Below are 18,897 nucleotides of genomic sequence, written 5' to 3' on the forward strand. Positions count from 1 at the left end.
TCACCCGAAACCTGCCTCGTCGCCGTCACCTCACGCACAAAATCAGCTGGCCGACCCTACTCCCCAACAGCCCACCGAGCTTCCTCGCCTCGTCGCAGACACCGAGCCCCTGCGAAAACGTACGCGTTACGAACTGCCCGATCGTTATCCCGTGCGTGACTCGATGGACTCAGATGCTCTAGCCGATCTGTTGGTTGCGTTGCCAGAATGGGTTACACGGTTACAAAACATCGCAGCCAGCAAATTCATCGACCACGGCACGGGCCCAACGGTTGCTGTTAACCCCGGTGGCCCTGAGTCCAGCAACCCTGCGCACATTCGCAAGGTCGAGCGTCCGAAGTCGATTCCCGAACAGGCCGTTCCCAAGTTTGAGACCGGAGGCAAGAAGATGAACCTGAAGCCCGGTTCCACCAAGGCAAAGTTCTCGAGCATCACCGGTCCGGAAATCTACTATGACGGGGACAGCCAGAAGTGTTTGTTCGATTGTTGGACCTCGCTTAACTCGAAGCGAGGAGCGCTACGGAAGGAGATGATGGCTATCCGAAGGAAAAAGGTGATGACGTTGCCTACCGCCAACTACGGCTACAGCGATTCGGACGACGAGCTGGAAGCGGACGACTCGGAAAAGGAAGATACCGAAGAGGACCGACTGCAGCGTGAGGAAGAGGAGAGGCAACGGATCGAAGAGGAAGCGAAGAGGAAGGAGGATGAGAAGAAGAGCAAGAGGTTGGAATTCATCGATGGCTGTCTCGACAAAGCTGCAAGAGCATGTGAGAACGCCGCATATCTTTGGCTCAAGGGTGAAGGATGTATGGGACACGTCGTGTTCATCACTCAGCGGATGATGGAGGCAGTGCAGCGGATTCAATCCGAGATGGCACAAAACATCAAGCCCCCCATGCGAGTGGGCGAGCTGGGTCCGGATGAAGGTTTCGGCGAGGACGGAGAGGACTGCGACAGTGCCCATGCTTCGGATGAGGAGTTGCACCACAAGCGACCTTCCGATCGGTTTAGAGGCCGTGACGAGCGACAAACAAGTCCGAGGCCGGTTGAGGTGGCTGGATAGTTCGATGGCTTCGGACCGTTCACTCGCCAGGATTCGGGCATCGTTTGACAGAACCATGTAGTCCCTGCGACCATTTCAACCGGCGATCCAAAATCGTCTCACACTCTCTATACCTATCCCCCCAATACCATCCGTTTCCGTACATACTTTAACACACATACGAGCACCCTAACGACCTACATACCCGATGACGTACCGCCTTCCTTCCTCTTAACCTCGACAAAAGCCCTCTATATCGTGCATCGCCGCCCTACCCGCGGTCGCGACCGCCATCATTGCTATCACCATCTTCTTACCGACACTCGACACTTTATCGGTTACCACACCACTCCTCGCCATCACCTCGCTACTTCAATGCGGTCAATCCTTTTCGATGTGGGGTAAATGGGTCTGTTTTGCGAGCCAATATTCTTTCACTGCTCTTGTGATACGGATCGGCAGGAGTTCGTCCCATATTTTTTTACCATTATTTCCTAATGTCCATTCTTTTTCCTTGAGCATTTCATATTGTCAGTAATTGGGAATGCATCGCTGTTGGACCTGGTGGCATGTATGTGTGGATACGGATGGAAGATGACAGGAGGACACGAACACCACCAGCCATTATGTTTTTGCCACAGCTGCAGCTGTATCTTGTTGGAGGATGTTGCGAGCTTGTGAATCACATTCATCGTCATCGTCATCGTCATCGTTCATCATAGCGGGGGGGTTATTGCTTGGTTCTTCTGCCGTCCGTTTGTTTTCGCCTTGTTTTTTTTAGCTGTTCTCGCCTCATCTCATTGTTATTTTATCTTTTCACTTTGAAGTTTTGCTGTCACCGTGAAGTGTGCGCGTGCGTGTGTTTATTTTCTATATATTTTTTCCTGTTTTCGTTTTTTCTTCTTTGTTTCGTTTGGCCCCGTTTCTTTCTCATGAAGTTTATGATACCCCGATTGCGGGTTGGGACGAGCGGTCGGTGAGGGGGAGTTTTTTATTTGTTTATTTATACATAGCTGGCGGAGGAGGTTGCGGTGGGCGGTGGGGAGGGAATCATCAAATGAGCGTCGATTCAAACCTCTTGTGCTTTTGTGCAATCAATCATTCATTCAATGTGTATCGCCATGTGTTGGATCTCAACATCTACTCTATGTAGGACGGACGGAAGCATTTCCACCTAGAGTATGTATGCGTCTATGCTTTTTTGTGATGACGATTGCAGCTCGGTCGGTCTGGCCGTGCGTTTTTTTCCCTTAGATACATGACCCTTCCCTTCCTTTTGACCTTCTTTCTTTCCTTATTTCGTCGCCGAAGGGCGGGTATTTCTTTTTCTTGCTGTCGTTCTTCATCTCTACGTGTAGTTTGTTTTTCTCCTGGTTGCTAGAGTTGCTAGAGTTGCTACCTAGAGTTGCTAGAGGATATTGCTGTTTGGTCGGGATGTGGGCCGTGAGATGCACAGCGATCCGGACTCTGAGCGCTCACACACACACACACACAAAGAGTGCAGAAACAGAGAGAGACACCGCACGCCGGACAAGCGCGTGCGGAATTGGTTGCGTTTCGTTGGTTTGTAGAGGACAGCACTTTTTTGGATAGGGAATTGATGTAGATGTCTGGGCGCGCGAGGGAACCGCCTGCTTGCTTGTGTGCGGTGCGGTGAGTGTGTGTGTGTAGGCATGGTGTGCGTATGGCAGGGCGTGGCATAGGCGGTGACGGGACTGCAGCATGCGCGAGCGAGCGAGCGAGCGAGCGTCCGGCGCCATCTTGCCGACTGGTTGACTCTTGCTGGCTGACTGGCTGGTGGATTGGCGCCATGTTATTGGGTGCGGCATTCCCGTCCGCGCTGCGCTGCAGATTCGCCGGGGAGGGCGAGGGAGGGAGGAGAGGGAGGAGAGGGAGGAGAGCGACAGCCTACAGCCTACGGCCTACGGTACAGGGCGTATGATATGTTCGATATGTACGAGATGTATGTAGCGCCAACACCAAGCACAAGCACTGGGTTTTTGAAGAGCCGAATCGAAGAGTCGAAGCCTCGAAGCCTTCGTGTCGAGGCGTATGTATGTGGCTACTGTAAGGTGGGCAGCCCGCACTCCTGCACTTCCCGCACTCCCGCACTTTCCGCGCCCTCCGCACCCGCACCCTCCGCACTCTAGGTAGATTATAGTATCGCGGATGATTGGCGCCGCGACGCGCTGTATGATAGATGCGTACGCAACCTCGCTGGCACGCTCGCTCGTCGGAGCAAACAGATATGCCTGCGTTGTGTTCACATGGGAAGTCGGGGGGATCGGGGGTGGCGGGCGAACCGCCATGGCGGGTATCGTTCGTTCGCTCGTTCCGTTCGTTCGCAACAACGATCCGGAACATGGTCGCACATACCGTACTCTACACCTACTCTACATGCATATCAAACAAACCGGAAGGTCCGGGTGTGTGTGCGTGCGTTGCGTCGCGTGTCGGATCTCTGCTCAGTTGCCTGCGTGCTGCCTGCCTTCCTTCCTCCTGCTGCCTCCTGCTGTGTGCCTCCTGCTGCCTGCCTGTCTATGAAAGATAGCCCATCGGAATTCTGCGGCTGCTTCCGAGTCCGAGTCCCCATTAGGCCTACGAACGATCGAAAACAAGGGGGGAGGGGGGGAGGGAGCCTGGGGGGGGGGGGGTGTGAATTGGGGTTAGATTAGCCGCTGTTAGAGTACCGACATACTTCTACACACACACACACACACACACACGCCGTGAACTGGGTTGGCGTGGGTTGCGTTGGGGGCAGCGAGCGAGGGAAGATTAAGCTCCCGCGCGCCCGCTCCGCGCCCGCGCACCCGCTCCGCGATCGACGGAAACGTGGTTGGCTGGCCTGGCTGGCCTGGATGGATGGCTTGGATGTATGGATGGATGGCGGAACTTGGAAGGAATGAAGCATGGTTGGCTGACTGGCTTTGGAATTGGAATTGGATACACGATGGCTGGCGAATCATCAGGCGTAGCTGAATCACACGCATCACGATTCACACGCTTCACACGTTCTCGACGGGGATGGTCAGTATGCAGAGTCCAGACATTATGTGTTCAAGCTAACTAGGTACCGTAGGTGATCCTGATTGAGCTTGTATGCAGACATTGAATTGTTTCCCTGACGATTTTGCTTACGCATAGTCTCGACTCTCGACTCTCGTCCCTTCCTCATATGTATGCATATTCACTCCTTCTTACCTGTACCTAGTAGAACTCACCCTCGGGAGTGAGGGGGTTATCAACTGCCATCGTCCACGGCGACTTCTGGATGGGTAGTTATCCTGATCGTCGTATCATCTTTCTGCTCCACCTCATCTACTACACTGTACGACCTGACCTGCTAAGGACACCCTCCCACTTCTGCCTCCACCGTCTTCTCTCTTCCATTTACGTCTCATACCATACTCCTCCATCTTCGCCTCCATGAGCTTTCTACCCTCGTGATGCGTGGGTCTCCGCCCTACCCTTTTGTGCCCACTTGAGCTTGCCTTCCTTCATTCATTCCTTCCTTTGGTCTCGACCAGCCTGCTCGTCCGTCCCTAACGAGGAGATGAGGGTATGAAGTCCTCCGGCTCGGGCTCGGCCATTTCCTCGTCATCACGACGAAGGCCGTGATACGCGTCCTCACACACTCCATCTCCTCTCAATCCGTATTCGCCTGTTTGTACCTGGCATTCGCCCGTTTGCGCCGTTTAGCCGTTGCCGCTTTTCCATGGGCTACCATATCCCCGGGAATCTCGCACAATTGCACTCAATGCCTCATCTGATCGATCGGTGGTGGTGCCTTGAAAGGCCTCAATCAGTCCAGTCGGTCAGTCAGTCGGTCACGGGGCCGTCGAGATTGAAAGCGGAGCGGAGCGCAGGACGGAATGGATAGGAGGTCAACACCAGCCTGGGCCACCCATCACGGCGGTATCGATGCTGCGGTCGCCGACGTCGTCCTCGCCGTCGCCGCGAATAAACAACGCAGGCGTCACAGCCAACCGCGCGTTTCCCACCGAAAAGACCCAATGTGACCCGGTTGATTTCCGGGCTCGGTCCAATATCTCAACTGGGTATATATTTCGGGATATATTTCGGGATCCTGGCCTGGCCTTGCCTTGTCTTGTCGTACCTTGCATTGACACGGGTCTTCCCACACGTCCGCCATGGTCTATGGCCCGCGTATCGGATCGGTGGTCATACATGGAGCTTCAAGCGTGGCACTGCATCGAGATCTTCAGCCGTTGAGGTGGAGTGTGTGTCTGGAGAGCACTTGTTCCATCCATCGTCGTATCCTCAGCGGGGCGGATGGGATCGCTGGCGAGCGGGCTTGTGGCGGCCATTTGGTCTAGGACTGGGGGGTTTTCCTTCGTTCCATCTTGGCCGTCCTGAAGACTTGATTGTGCCTACTCTACTCGGCGATGGAGATCGAGAAGTTGTATTGTGGGTTGTGGGTCATGGGTTATGGGTTTCGTACGGGCCAAAACGAGTGAGATGGTATTCCCCAACGATAAATGGACCGATTTCTGGTCCTTTGGGGACAGCATCAAAGGACAACGTCTTTAATATAAGCTACGCAACAAAGAATAGGTTTGTTACCGGTCGGTACTCTCGAACAAAACTACGGTTCTTTCGAGTTACCTGGGACACCAGTGATTGTCCGGGCTGGGTGGCCATAATTGTCGAGATAAGACCGGTGGACAGCTGGACTATAGTAAGGGAAAGAGGGATATCCGATTTCTATAATCTCATGTCAACGAGCCCAAGCCAATCATGAGAACGTGCAGACACCCGGTTATAGGTACCGGTATTTGTAACATTCCATCTACCACCTATCGCTTTTACATCACTCATTCGCAACCGCCACCCATCACTCGCACAATCACAACTTTTGCTACCAAGACTTCATAGGGCGGAGCCTCATCCCACCAAAAGGTCAACAAAACAAGTAAGGGACTATGTACCGATCAATCCGATCCCAGGACACCCACGAGGTCTTTTATCTTCTTCTAGTTTACATCCTTCTTCACCACCATTTCCTACTACATTGTACCATACTCATACCATACTCACACCATTTTTACTACCCCCATCAATTACAGCTTGCTACCCGAGATACCATTCACAGAACCGGCCTTCTGCGCCTCACACTCGTTACTAGCATTTCTTTTGTCTGTTCATTTACCACCTAATACATCATGAAACCCGCGCTGTACCTTCTCGCCGCTGCGGCAGGATGTTTTGCAGTTCCTCTCGACAGAAGAGCACAGTCGGTAAGTCAAATCTACTCATGGTAGGCTAGATTCCGACTAACATGGATCAGCTCGCAATCAAGACTGTTACCGCCAAGGTAGTACGGGTCCACATTGAATGTTGGGAATGACATAGCTGCTCACTCGTCGGCGAATAGCAGACAAAACTTCCGCCGCATACGAAACCCAGCATCCAATCCCAGAAGTTAACACTGTCAGTGATTGTCGTTGCAACTGCGACGACAACAGCACAGGTTCAACCGACCCAGACCGCGGAACATGAGGCATCCATTCCAACCGCCACGATAATCCACCAAGCCGGAGCTGGCGCCACAATATCCATCGATCCGCTCTCCGCCTCGCACCCATCATCCACAGCGCCCCCCACACCCACGCAGCCCTCCGCCACCCCGACCACGAGCACGGGAATCTCGCGCCCAGCGATGCTAGCCATCTCGCTCACTTTGCTCTTTGTATTCGTGATCGCCGCCGCAGGCGGGATAGTCTACTGGTCGCACCGGCAGACGGCGAAAGCATACCGCAAGTACCGGCGGGCGCACCACGGACAGCTGCTGCGCGTCAACCTCGAGGGCGTGGTGGAGTGGATCACGCCGCCGACACGGACCCGCGCCGACCTCGGATTGTTTCACGTCAACACTTGTGCCGTTGGCTACGGGAAGATGCCGCCGGTTCTCACGGCGAGGCTCCCGGGTGAAGGCAGCCAGGAGGGGAGCCAGGAGATGAGCCCGAGATCGAGGAGGACGGCAAAGGCAAAGGATGAGAAGGCGGAGTCGGAGAAGGCACAGGCCGGCAGCGACACGACGGCGCCGAAGGAGGATAGTGGATATGTCGAGGGAGCACTGGACGCTTCTGGCGAGATGGGCGAGATGGGAGAGCGTGGTCTCGAGCCTGGCGAGAGGGTGTACAGGATCGAGCGTGGTGAGAGGGTGCACATGATCGACCGTGGTGAACGGAAGCAGGTCGGTCCTACGCCCACGGATGAGGACTCTGAGGACTCCGAGGAGGACCTCTCCGATACTGTTAGTTACCGCAGTATCGACGGCCACACGGCTGGCTGGCTGCGCGACTATGGATATATGGGTCCTGCAGGTAGGTAGTTGATCCTGCCTGGGTGGTGGTTGATCCTGCCTGGGTGGTTGATCCTGCTACCGTCTACAGATCTCGCACAAGTCCTTTCCTTGTAGGTAGTGTAGGCAGCAATTCCGAATCCAATTCCGTTACATATACGTCAATTTCATCAACCATTATCCACCCCCCCTCCCCCTCCTCACGGGGCGACATCGTGCATCTAATAGTAGCAGCTTTGACATGTATAACGCGCAGGAATATATATACTATACATGAGAAGACCCGCCTCCATACCCACCCCCATCCATCCATCCATGTTTCGCACTTATCGTTCGTCGCCCCCCCGCCCCCACCGCCAACCATACCAACCATCTCATTAATTCAAGAAGCAAAACCCCAAAACTCTACGCCAGCAAACTACATAGTTAAACAGTAAATACAAAAGTATTAGAAGAAAAAGGTTTAACGGTGTTCTCATTCCGGTTGGTTCATCGATCGCCATCGTCCCCGCCGCTGCCGTTGTCGCTGCTGCCGCTGCCGACGTCGTCTGGCTTTTTGCCGTAGATGAAGAATCTGCGCATTATCGTTAGCTCTCTCACTCTCACTCGAGCTCACACACACCAATCAACGGTGCAGATGGGGAGGGGTGGGATAGGATAAATAAGCTCACGTCTGAACCCAAAATCTTCTTTCGGCGAGTATGAGGTCCTTCGCGGCGGCGAGGATTTTATCCCTCACCTCCTTCTCGCTCCATTTCAGCTCCCGGGTCAAGAGTCCGGTCGAAAAGCTGTTGAGACTCTCCATCATCCCCTGACGCCCCCAAGTCCCAATCTCGTTGAGCTCCTTGATCTCGGGCCAGGGCGTGAGCGGCCATGCTTTGATCTCCACCGTGATATCGACGAATCCCGCATCCCGCATTAGGTCCTCCATGTCCCGTGCAACGACTAGTGGCCGGCCGCGAGCTTCAGAGATGCGGAGCATCAGCGTCCACCAGTCCGAGAAGGGCGTTGACGGTGGAGAAACTGGGTTGAGCGCGTCGAGGTGTGCTGGGTCGGGTCCTTCGACAAATAGACAGGCGCCGTGGTCTTGGAACTCGACGAAGCCGCCGGGTTTTAGGTGTCTGCGATGGGGAGTCAGTAAGGTGCATGGTTATGGTGGGACGATGCCGACGGGAAGACGCACTCGTAGATTCGGCTCAGTAGCAATGGCCAATCGGAGAAACTGCCACTCATACTTCGCATGTGGACGAAGTCAAAGTGGTTGCTTGGGTAAACCCATTCGCTCTCGGCGTCGTCAACCTCGAAGACACTGAAAGCTTGTTAGAAAATCGTATGCACGCAAATCCTTGGAAGATGCCTCGTTTACCAATTCGCGGGTATCCTGCACGCTTCTGTCAGTTCACAGAGATGGCCTCAGCTTCATGAACCCGAAAGGAAGCATACCATGGAGGCTGAATGCGACTCAGATCGTTGCCGATGACCTTCGCATCCGGATATTGCCTACAAAGACGAAACGAAAGTTCAGTTTCAGCCAGCAGTCTTGCATCACCCCATCCATCCATCCATCCGAGCATTCATCCACCCATCTTCCACCTCTATCTCCATCATCCATCTCCAACTCCAACTCCAACTCCAACTCCAACTCCCACTCCATCTCCATTTCCATGTCCATGTCCATGTCCATCATCCACCATCTATCTCCATCTCGCATTCCACGAAAGAAACCTTCCCCCCTGCCAAAAAAAAGCCGTACTGGCCAAGGACGGGAACGGAACCAATCCAGCACTTACTCGGCCATATCGATCGCCCATTCGCCAGCTCCGGTTCCGACATCCAAGACGATCTGTGGATCGTTTAGAGGTGCTCTGTGCAAAGCTCCTCCCAGCAGCATCAAGAAGAGGTGGTGATGCAGCTCCAACCTGAAAACACAACCAGTCCATCGCCAACGATTAACTCCTGATGCCAATGGGGGCGCGCGCGCAGCACGAAGGGGAGGGGGCAGAGGGGAGGGGGCAGAGGGGAGCGGGTGATTGAACCTTCTGATTTCCGGCTCATCGTTCGGTAGGATGTACTTTCCGGCGCGATATGCGTGGTACCGTCGCCCGTTCTCGTACACGTATGAGTTGACGTTCGAAGCAGCTGAATCACTGGAGATACCGTGTAAGCCGCTCGCCGGGAGGAATTCACCCAATGCTAGATGCACTCCACACATGATGGCTGCGTACCCAGCCTGGGAGGCGGCGAACCCCGAGTCGATGAGAGAGACCGAATCCTGGCTAGATGGAGTGTCAACCATTTGTTTCTTATCTCGTCCCTTCGGAGGCTCGTTGAGTTGCGGATTTTTTTCGTTCGTATAAGGGAGCGTGAGAAAGCGTGAGAGGGTGTGAGGGAGCGTGAGGGAGCTCTGATGATTGATCAGCCCAGTGTGTGGCTGTGGGGGCTTTTTTGTTTTTTTCTTTCTTTTTTCTTTTTTTCTTTTAGGAAATCTGTGCGAGCCAGACACGGGTTGGGGGGAGATGGGGAATGGGGGGGGATGGGGGAGCACATGCGAGGAGGCTGGAGGAAGAAGAACGCGAACACTCAGAGAGTCAGAGCACTGACATCTGGTACACTCGGAGACTAATAGCTATTTTGAGGTAAAGCTTTAAGCCATCATCTTTTGTTGTGTGCCAGGAGTCTCCCGCTGTTGGAGTTTGGGAAAAGAGGGCAAGGAAAAGAAAAGGACTATGTACCGTAGTTAGACGTTGCTGCGGAGGTGGGGGGTGAAGAAGGGTGATTGGCCAGCAAGCCGTAGCGGGTACAATTAAGGCTCGGTGTGGACGATCGTTTGATCCCGAGGGCCAGGTTAGGCACCCCGCTCTCTCGCCTAGGTATGTTGATGTGGGATGTTCGAACTGGCACATCTACTGACAGTTGTGTAGATAGGTTGATACTCTACATCCATCCTCTGTTCGTAGAGCCGAAAAATTACACCAACAGCAGCTGAGCCACAGATTGCAGTGGGGGGCAGACTTTTTGGCGCTGGGCGCCGAGATATGTAGAGATAGACATAGAGTAGAGCATCTCCCACGGCCCTATCCACTTGCGGATTAGTCTCCGGCCATGGCTGTGGACCACAATGCCCCCAAACTCTTTCGCCTGGTCTTTCCCTGTAGAACACTGGGCAGCAGCTGGCCTGTCTCCTCCGTCTTGCATGCTCGCTCGCTTCCCCGCCGGACGGGCGGGTCTTTCGAGGGGGCTTCTTTCGAGGACGCTGACTGTGCGCCTTCTGCCTGCAGCACCGCCGAAACCCCTACCTATCATACGACACTCGTTTGGTTCGGACAGGTGCGACACTCGGATTCGAATCCTGCACGCGAATTCATCTCCGTTTGCCATAATGAAAGGATAGGTAGGCGTGAAGCAGCAGCTGGACAGGCACAGACTTCTCAAGCGGCATCATCCCGAGGGTTTTGGCATTTGGGATCCTACACGCCGGTGTTGACGACAAGATGGATGAGATGACGATGGACCCACACGTCGAGATGGATGAGATGGCGATGGACCTGCCGTGTATCGAGAGGCGTATAGTAGTTATGCCGGCAACTACCGGTACCAGTCGATCCAACAATTAAAGGGACACTGCAGGGGCCACCAGCCACACCAGCCACACCAGCCACACCGACCACACCGAAACACCCATTCGAAAAGCCCCTCGCCAGCGCCACAGCACAGAGAAGGACGATCCAAGCCAAGAAAATCCATAGGAGTGAAGTCCGAGGTGTTCTGGGCGTATATAGGGTGGGGGCGGCCAATGGCTGTTGTCGCTGGCCGAGATCACCAGGCCACGGCGTGGTTGATGAGGCTGCTGTGGCTGGGGATCTTGGCCTGTTCTCGTTTTTATTGGATCGTCTGCCTAAATGCAGAGATGCAGTTGGCTGAGAATGCGTTGTGGATGTTGGGCGAGGCGTTGGTGAAAAATAGGGCGGAGAGCTCGAGAGTCAGGATCATGCGCAGGACGCTATGCATTGGCGTCCAGCGCCCCCACCATCCAGCGGCACATTCCTTCTCCTCCCCCATCCCTCTTTCCTTCCTACATCCCTCTTTTCTTCATGCATCCCTTCTTTCCTGCATCCCTCAAGTTTCCTTCCTGCATCCCTCTTTCCTTCCTGCTTCCAGCTGGCAGTCGTAGTTGCATGAAATCAAGGAAAAATCGTAGCGGACTTCTTTCCACCCGTCCCATGATCTGCTGTCGGTGGGTCCTCCATTTAATTTTTAATGACGCGGGGGGGTGATGCTGTCGCTCGTGCATAAACCTCCCACCAAATTGACATTCCCTTAAGGTCCTTTTTCCTCGTATGTATACCGGTATCCTATATACGTGTCTTAGCGCCTGACCAGGGGCAACTGATTCGGGGGGGATCTGGGCAAAGGAAGAATCCCACAAATCTCGGGGAACAAATATGTGAGATGTGGAGCGCAGCTCAGCTCAGCTCATCCCGAAAACGCCGCCTTTCAACGGTGCGCGGAGGCATGGACTAAAGGAGAAGGAATTTGTACATAACGCAGTCATCGGACGACGTGGGGTCTGTCCAATCTTTCTTTCTTTCTGACGGTCAGCGACGCCATTTTGCTCGGTCTCGTCTAGAGTATTATTCCTGCGCACCGAATGGTAATGGTACTTAGATATGTGCTCTCTGTCATCCAGCTGTGCATGTGTGCTTGCCCCATAACCAGAGTAGCTACCGTATGGCATGTTCCGTTCGTATAAGCTGACTGGAAACGCCACAGGTTCTGCTTCCAAGACTTGGAATGAATTTCGCCCCGTCTTGTTACTCTAGCTCCGGATCGTGTCTCGCTGCAGACCAATTCCTGTCTTTCGTGACTAGGTAGTTAGCGTCTTGTAACTACCTCAGCGCCAGCCCTGACGAAGTGAAAACGCTATCCAGCGCAGCGAATGAGGGTGTTTATGGGTTGAACCGGCTAACAAAACAGCTGGTACGAGACAACTCTGGCTCAAGGGAAGGAAGGCAAACTTGCAATCGAGCTTTCACCAGATTCGCCACCACTATAGGAGAGCTTCCTCCTGTCCCATCTCCGAGACTCCGACTCGGTTCTCTAGGGTATCCAACTAGTTGGTTACTCCATGACGGGTCCATCGCCATCCGCGACCGAAGGCCGCCGGTTAGACCTCTCATTTCATGAAACCAGGGGTGTTTATCATCGTGGAGGAAAGGGAGAGATGCTAGAGCTGCTCGGGTTCTGTTGATTTTCTCCGACAATGCGGCGGTACAAGCGCTATCTGCCACATCTTGCAAGTTGCTAGTCGTATGTTTGTGGAAAAGGCGGTGCACGGACTTCCAATTGCAAGTTCAGGAGCAACGCACACCAGTGCCCCCCGGGTTAAGTGCAGTGATGGATGCTTGGTTCGCGTTCTCCGAGACAGTGATGAAGGCAGAGAGCAAGCATGCATGCATAGGTAGGTGGTAAACCATGGAGAATCGGAGAGGGAGAAACACCTCTGCGTCGATACGAGGAGTGCCGGGTGCGAGCGGGTGAGCGAGTTCCGTTTGAAAGTTGATCTTGAGGTGTATGTAGGCAGAAAGTATGTAGGAAACGAGCATCGCAGAGCCGGAGGGAACAGGGGGAGCTTGACCCAACCCCGGCTCCACTGCATAGCTATGTAAGCACTTACTAATCAGCCTGCCCGACCAAATGTCCATGTTGACCCCGGGTCGCCATGGTTACGGTGCCAACAGCCTGCTCATATAGAATCTTCGAGGCCACCTTCGCATCGCAGGGCGAGGAAGATAGGAAGACTTTCGGGCCGCTCCCTTTCCCGCTCCCTTTCCCGCTCCTACGTCTTTCGCACTATGGAGCAGCAGAAGCAGTCGGTGACCTTCGGTACATAACCCCGGGATTCACGTGTGGTACTCTACATACCAGTTATCAGGTGTATACCGAAGTATTTATGATAGGACTACGTATCTACGAAAGTACACACAGGAGCAGTGAGTGGCGAAGTGATAAACCACCAGTGCTCGGTAGGAGCTGGCTGCATGCGCTCGGACGCTCAAATTGAGGGTGCTCGGCACGTACGTACGGTAGATCCAGAAGACTCCTGCGCGAAAACCACTCACAGAGGTACATATCACTCGAGTAGGTACATTATGTACCTTGTACCTCGAATCTGATGGAGTACGGTACTGGGTACCCAAGCCTGCCAACGGGTCACATCAATGAGTGAGTGGGGCCGTGTCTAGAGTAGTTACGTGGTTCTGTGGCCACTCCAACGGTAAGCGGCCGATCAACCAGAGTGGAGTAACTATCGGCAGTCATGTGACGCGCGAGTGAGCGTTATGCTTCGATTGCACAACTCGGTTACACTCACTCACTCGTTGTTGACATCACGCGTCTTATTGCCTGTTCCGGTGTCACTGCTATTTTCCACTGTCTTTTTGCATACTGCCCTCATTTCCTTCGTGGCTGCTTAGCATTGTCCATGGCTTCTCACCAGTCAGCTTCTTCAGCTAAAAGCCTTCAAGCCTCAGCCTAGTCCGGCGATCGCTCGAGACAGTTGCCTGGACGGTGGACAGGAATAAGGGAAAGTAAATATGATAGGCCGCCATAGTCTCGATACCCAGGCGGGAATGCGAGTACGCATGATGAAACCAAAGGATCAGATAGGAAGTACTGATGTCGACAGGAACGCCCCAAGGGAAGATACAGAGGAAGAGGGGGGAAAGTACGAGTGAGTCATCAGCATTGGGAGGGAATTGGATGTACTGTACTTTCGTGGCTGGAAACGGTCGAATACATCGAGAGTCAAGCTGATTTTGGTTGACGGTCTTGCCTTGGCCAGATTTGTGTACCGTCGGGTCCTTTAGAGGATATTCTCTACTATGTAATACCTACGTAAAAGCCTGGAGTGCTGAGAAGTAGCCAGTGAAAATTTTAGTAAGGTTCGTGTAGCGGCCGGCCGAAATATCTGGCTATGTAGAGATGGCTAGGTTTCTGACCAGCCCAAGCAGCCTGGACTCAGCACTGCCGGAACACACTGGCAGGTTAGATGCTGGGGACGATGCTCCAGGGTCCGGAAAGCTTTGTGATATGCGCGGCAAGGAGAAAAGGACTTCCAATTCATATATCTATTTATTCCACCACTTTCACCACTTTAATATGGAAAACCTTACTTGATTCAAGCTCGTCAAATCTCCACCGCCGTCTCAATACCTTCAGATCATACATTAACCGCCCCCCCTCTACCACCTCACCTTACTGCGTATCGTAATGCCCAGGCCCAGTTGCCCCAATATCTTTTCCTTGCGAAGCCTTCAGCGTGTGCTTCCCTGGCCTCATCTGTTTCCCACCATGGGTAGGCCCGACATGCTTCCCCTCGACGCCGGGCGGTAGCTGGTCACCCATTAGGGTGACCACCTCGCCGGTGAGCCCGGAGACCTGCGGGTTGTCGGGGAGATCGGTCATGTTGTCGGCGGAGGGGTGGACGAGCTTCGGATCGGTCTTGAAGTGCTTCTCGCGGGCGGACGAGTGCACGACGTTTTGCGTGCCCGAGTCCGCGGGGATGTGAGTGCCGCCGCGTGCGGAAAGTTCGGCGAGTGTGCCGCCGCGGTAGGCTTCGTCGTCGGACTTGGTCTTGGACTTGGCGTTAGATCGGGGATTGGACATGCCGGGTTTTGTTGCTTGGATTTGCTGAATGGCGAGTGCTGATGCTGTCCTACATGCCGCCTGAGAGGTGCTGTTTATATATACGGGCGGTCGTGATGAGCATGCGTTACGTCATGAGGTGTGAGGTCGTGATGACTTCAGTACGATCCAGTGCATACGCATTACCTCATCTACCCGGAGACACAGGTACATCACTCGGCGTGATCAGGGTCTTGCATTCTCCATGTACGGGCCCGAGCAAAAAACGCCAGGGCGGAGGGCAAAGGAACCCCACATCGCGCCCTCCACTTTGCGGGGAAAGACAGTGGGGAGGAACCGGAATATAACTACCATGATGAGGAAACAAAAATCCGAGCAGAACCCCCTGGATTCCCTACCGCGAAAACAGAGGTCTCTATCCTACTGCCAAAGTGACGACAATTCCTCAAGGCCCAACGGTTGAAGGCGAAATATCACTTTTAGTAGATAATGAGCTTTTCAAAATACTATGAACCACAGTCGTGACTCGTGACTAGGCCAGGCTTCTATTAAATCATCACCAAACATCGCTCATCAGCGTTGATATCATTAACGTAACTAAGCACCTTGTTCTTCGGGATTTCTCCAAAAATCCACATCTTACACTCCCTCAGCAGACCCACCCAGCTCTTCCAACGCAACGTTCGGATGCAGCACATAAACCACCTTTCCGGCATCAGCGCTGCTCCCCTCGCCCGCACCCTCGCCATCCTCTCCTTTCATCAGCCCCTCTCCGCGAATCTGCATCACTACGTTATCCCGCACCATCCGCTTCAGCACCTTAGTGACCAGCACCCGCTCCTCCTCTAACTCCTCCTCGCTGTTGATTTCCTCCTCTCGCTGCTCTAGATACCAGGTCTTGAGCTCCTCTTCCTCCACTCCGGTACCGCTGCTCGTCTCGTCCGCGTTGATACGACGTACAAGCAGTGTGAGAATCGACATGTACTTATCGTACGTGATCTTTGTCTTCTCACGCGGCGGCTGTGAAGAAGCGGTGGGGGCAGGTGTTGATTCCGGAGCAGTAGCAGCCATATCGGCATCGCCCTCCTCGTCAACACCCACAGGAGCCGTTTCCTCCTCATCCACCTCAACATCATCGTGTTCGACGTGGATGATACTCTGGCGAAGCAGGCCGAATGCCTCGGTGACGAAGGCCTCCGTGACGTCCTCGACACAGTTGGCTTTGGCGATGGCCTCAGAGAGACGGATGAGCGATTCCAATTGACGCACTGTGATTCTGTACGAGTTGCGGCCGATACCGCCGTTGGCATCGTCAGAGCGCAGCTGCTTGTACTTCTCCACCAGTAAAATCTTGGCCTCGTCTGTGAACACGGGCTTGAAGGTGCGTGCGAAGCGGATGTAGCGCTGTAGCTGCTCTGTGGTGAACTCGGGCGTAATGGCCTCGTCGCGGTTGCGGTGAATGTTGACGATGTGCCTGGCGAGGTTGGTGTCTGTGGTCTCATTGCAGTCATCGAGGACGATAAAGAACAGATCGAAACGCGACATGATGGGAGCCGACATGTTGATGTTGCTTCGAAGCGTGGCCTTGCGGTTGTATCTTCCACCCACGGGGTTCGCGGCGGCAAGGATCGAGGTACGCGCATTCAGGGTTGCCTGGATACCCGCCTTTGCGATCGAGATGGTCTGCTGTTCCATGGCTTCGTGAATGGCAACCTGGTCAGAGATATCCATCTTGTCGAACTCATCGATAGCACAAATGCCGTTGTCCGCAAGCATGAGGGCTCCTGCCTCGATTGTGAACTCGCCCGATTCCTCATCTTTGACTACGGCGGCGGTGAGACCGGCGGCGGAGGAGGCTTTCCCGGATGTGTAGACGGCACGGGGTAAAAACGAGCAGATGTACTTGAGAAACTGGGACTTGGAGGTGGACGGATCACCGACGATGCAAATATTGATGTCTCCACGTAACGCCATACCCTCGGGTGTATACTTGTGAACTCCACCCATGAGCTGGAGGAGAAGTCCCTTCTTGATGATTTCGTGGCCATAGACGGTGGGCGCTATTGAGTTGACGAGACGACTGTAAATGTGGTCGCTGTGTACCATGGATTTGAGCTCAGCGATCTCGGCTGGAGTGAGAGTGTTGAGGAAGTCGTCCTGTGCACGGTCTTCGTCATCGGCTTGGGTGCCACGCAGAAGACGGGCAACCTCTTCCTCCTCATCGGATCTCTTCCCACCGATTGCACCGGGGACACCGGCAGTGTCGGAGGTCACCATGCAGGCAAGGAACGCAAGGCGGTAGGTCAGGTCGCGGACACCAAGGGATTTGAGACCAGTAACCCCAGTACCTTCTGTGCCACGAGGTGCGTTCTTGGAGTCTCGCATAGCCTGAGCTTTTAACCCGGGGAGACCTAACATTGACACATCTGGCACGACAATCAATGTCCCAGTGAAAATGCACTTTTCACCAGCTTTGGCGCGCTCCACAATCTCGCCGCGCAAAATAACATCCAAGGTCCGTGGCATCGAGCCTGTTGGAATTTCGCCAGAGTTCTCTTGCACGCGCACTTTCTGCCAGTCCACAAAGCTAGACTGCTTGATTTCCAATCGCCAACCCACGCGGTTTCCACATGTAATGTTGGGGCATTGTGTCGGCTCAGTGTATCGGAAGGTCTGTTCGACATTGTGTACTACCGTGCGGCAGTTCTCGCAGGTGAAGGTTCCGAGAAGGAGCTCCGGCCGGACTTCCGAGGTGCGGGTTACAGTAGCTGAGATTGAGGAAAGATTGCCGATCTCGGCAGTGCGTAGATTGCGGATACGGGTGGTGAGGGGGAGATTGTAGAAGGCAATGTTGAAGACCTTGTCGGTTTGCGGGGTTGCCTGAAGAGTTGGAATGCTGTTCACAATATGGCCAGGAAAGTACTCACTGATTCGCTGCCGCCTATTTGTCGGCCTGTCTTTCCCCAGTATTCAGGTTCGTATTTTCTTACGCAGGCTTCAAGCGCGCGCCGAATGAATGGGAGGAACCGGTAGTGTCGCTCCGTCACAGCCTCCGCGAGGCCCTTGACGTGTGTTTCACTCCAGTATCTTAAGTGCGAGAAATCGAGGTATAGTGTACACGACTCCGTGGCGGACATGTTGTGGATCTGAGCGATGTAGTATTTGTCGGTGCTGATGGCACCTGACATTGCGGACGAAATGGGCGGCGTGGGATTTGGGTTATTTGGGTCCTCGATGAAACTACATTCAAGTCAGTCTCCGCATTTTCAAGGTCTGGAGTCGAAAACAGACTGTTCTAGGAAGTCCATGAAGGCCCTCATGATTTGGTCTCCAGCGTCATCCGATACCTTAGGAATCTGGCTCAAGTCCGTCCTCGGCCGTCCAGCCCGTCCGCCGGCAGGGCCGCGAGGTCCAACAACTTCGTCATCAGGGTCCATCTCCATCTGGTCGGCATCGCTTGTAGGTAGGCCAGGCCGTGAAGAACCTGTCGCAGATCCACTGGGACCACCGCGTTTCCTTTGGTGGGGGCGAGGTGTTGGGGCCTCATCGGAGAAGATGTCCTGCGAAACGATGGCGTCCACTAACGAAGACATTGGCGCGAATTGTTAAATGTATTTGTATTATATGCCGGTGTGTTTTGAGAAAGTGGGGGATGGCGTAAGAGTGGTGATGGATTGATGGATATAGCGGGGGAGTTGATCTGCTGGAGTGCTTGCGGCGCGATCTAGGGGAAAAACACAGACACCGTGTAGAGTGAAATTTGGCGCGTTCCGACTTAATCAGAGGTCACGGGAGATCATCCTGTATCTTATCGAAAAAACAATCTTATCGACTCGTGCAGCTATCTAATCGAATCTGATCTCATCTCGCCATCTCTCGC

At 53.9% G+C, this 18,897-nt stretch overlaps 7 protein-coding genes across 7 annotated transcripts; 2 read left to right on the forward strand and 5 right to left on the reverse strand.

Annotated features, from left to right (window-relative positions):
- Positions 1–373: 373 nt before the first annotated feature.
- Positions 374–877, forward strand: BZA05DRAFT_316111 (uncharacterized protein; the record flags this gene model as incomplete). The annotated part of the gene is made up of 1 exon (XM_051480383.1): positions 374–877. A coding segment is annotated over one exon (504 nt), but the record flags the coding sequence as incomplete, so codon positions are not given.
- A 4,879-nt stretch (positions 878–5,756) lies between these two features.
- On the forward strand, positions 5,757–7,523 carry BZA05DRAFT_83940 (uncharacterized protein). The gene is made up of 3 exons (XM_051488700.1): positions 5,757–6,306; positions 6,357–6,383; positions 6,447–7,523. The coding sequence occupies exons 1-3, from the start codon at positions 6,232–6,234 to the stop codon at positions 7,401–7,403; spliced, it is 1,059 nt and encodes a 352-aa protein (XP_051338219.1). The 5' UTR covers positions 5,757–6,231; the 3' UTR covers positions 7,404–7,523.
- Positions 7,524–7,673: 150 nt separating this feature from the next.
- On the reverse strand, positions 7,674–9,997 carry BZA05DRAFT_402338 (S-adenosyl-L-methionine-dependent methyltransferase). Its single transcript, XM_051484100.1, has 7 exons — positions 9,410–9,997; positions 9,164–9,292; positions 8,817–8,873; positions 8,740–8,754; positions 8,557–8,682; positions 8,045–8,494; positions 7,674–7,947 (listed from the first exon to the last, which is right to left on the reverse strand). The coding sequence occupies exons 1-7, from the start codon at positions 9,667–9,669 to the stop codon at positions 7,863–7,865; spliced, it is 1,122 nt and encodes a 373-aa protein (XP_051338220.1). The 5' UTR covers positions 9,670–9,997; the 3' UTR covers positions 7,674–7,862.
- An 805-nt stretch (positions 9,998–10,802) lies between these two features.
- Positions 10,803–11,612, reverse strand: BZA05DRAFT_84060 (uncharacterized protein). Its single transcript, XM_051488702.1, has 2 exons — positions 11,378–11,612; positions 10,803–11,309 (listed from the first exon to the last, which is right to left on the reverse strand). The coding sequence occupies exons 1-2, from the start codon at positions 11,413–11,415 to the stop codon at positions 10,841–10,843; spliced, it is 507 nt and encodes a 168-aa protein (XP_051338221.1). The 5' UTR covers positions 11,416–11,612; the 3' UTR covers positions 10,803–10,840.
- Positions 11,282–12,652, reverse strand: BZA05DRAFT_84052 (uncharacterized protein). Its single transcript, XM_051488701.1, has 4 exons — positions 12,389–12,652; positions 12,019–12,224; positions 11,913–11,957; positions 11,282–11,725 (listed from the first exon to the last, which is right to left on the reverse strand). Exons 1-4 carry the CDS (start codon positions 12,548–12,550, stop codon positions 11,446–11,448), a joined length of 693 nt encoding a protein of 230 aa, XP_051338222.1. The 5' UTR covers positions 12,551–12,652; the 3' UTR covers positions 11,282–11,445.
- A 1,818-nt stretch (positions 12,653–14,470) lies between these two features.
- Positions 14,471–15,159, reverse strand: BZA05DRAFT_402366 (uncharacterized protein). The gene has a single exon (XM_051484101.1). It carries the CDS (start codon positions 15,036–15,038, stop codon positions 14,628–14,630), a length of 411 nt encoding a protein of 136 aa, XP_051338223.1. The 5' UTR covers positions 15,039–15,159; the 3' UTR covers positions 14,471–14,627.
- A 364-nt stretch (positions 15,160–15,523) lies between these two features.
- BZA05DRAFT_437229 (MCM2/3/5 family-domain-containing protein) lies at positions 15,524–18,747 on the reverse strand. Its single transcript, XM_051486443.1, has 3 exons — positions 18,309–18,747; positions 17,945–18,257; positions 15,524–17,897 (listed from the first exon to the last, which is right to left on the reverse strand). The coding sequence occupies exons 1-3, from the start codon at positions 18,608–18,610 to the stop codon at positions 15,657–15,659; spliced, it is 2,856 nt and encodes a 951-aa protein (XP_051338224.1). The 5' UTR covers positions 18,611–18,747; the 3' UTR covers positions 15,524–15,656.
- Between the last annotated feature and the right edge of the window lie 150 nt (positions 18,748–18,897).

This window comes from Tricharina praecox (genome assembly GCF_024521635.1).
Source record: "Tricharina praecox strain CBS 144465 chromosome Unknown BZA05scaffold_17, whole genome shotgun sequence".
Lineage (NCBI taxonomy): Eukaryota > Fungi > Ascomycota > Pezizomycetes > Pezizales > Pyronemataceae > Tricharina > Tricharina praecox.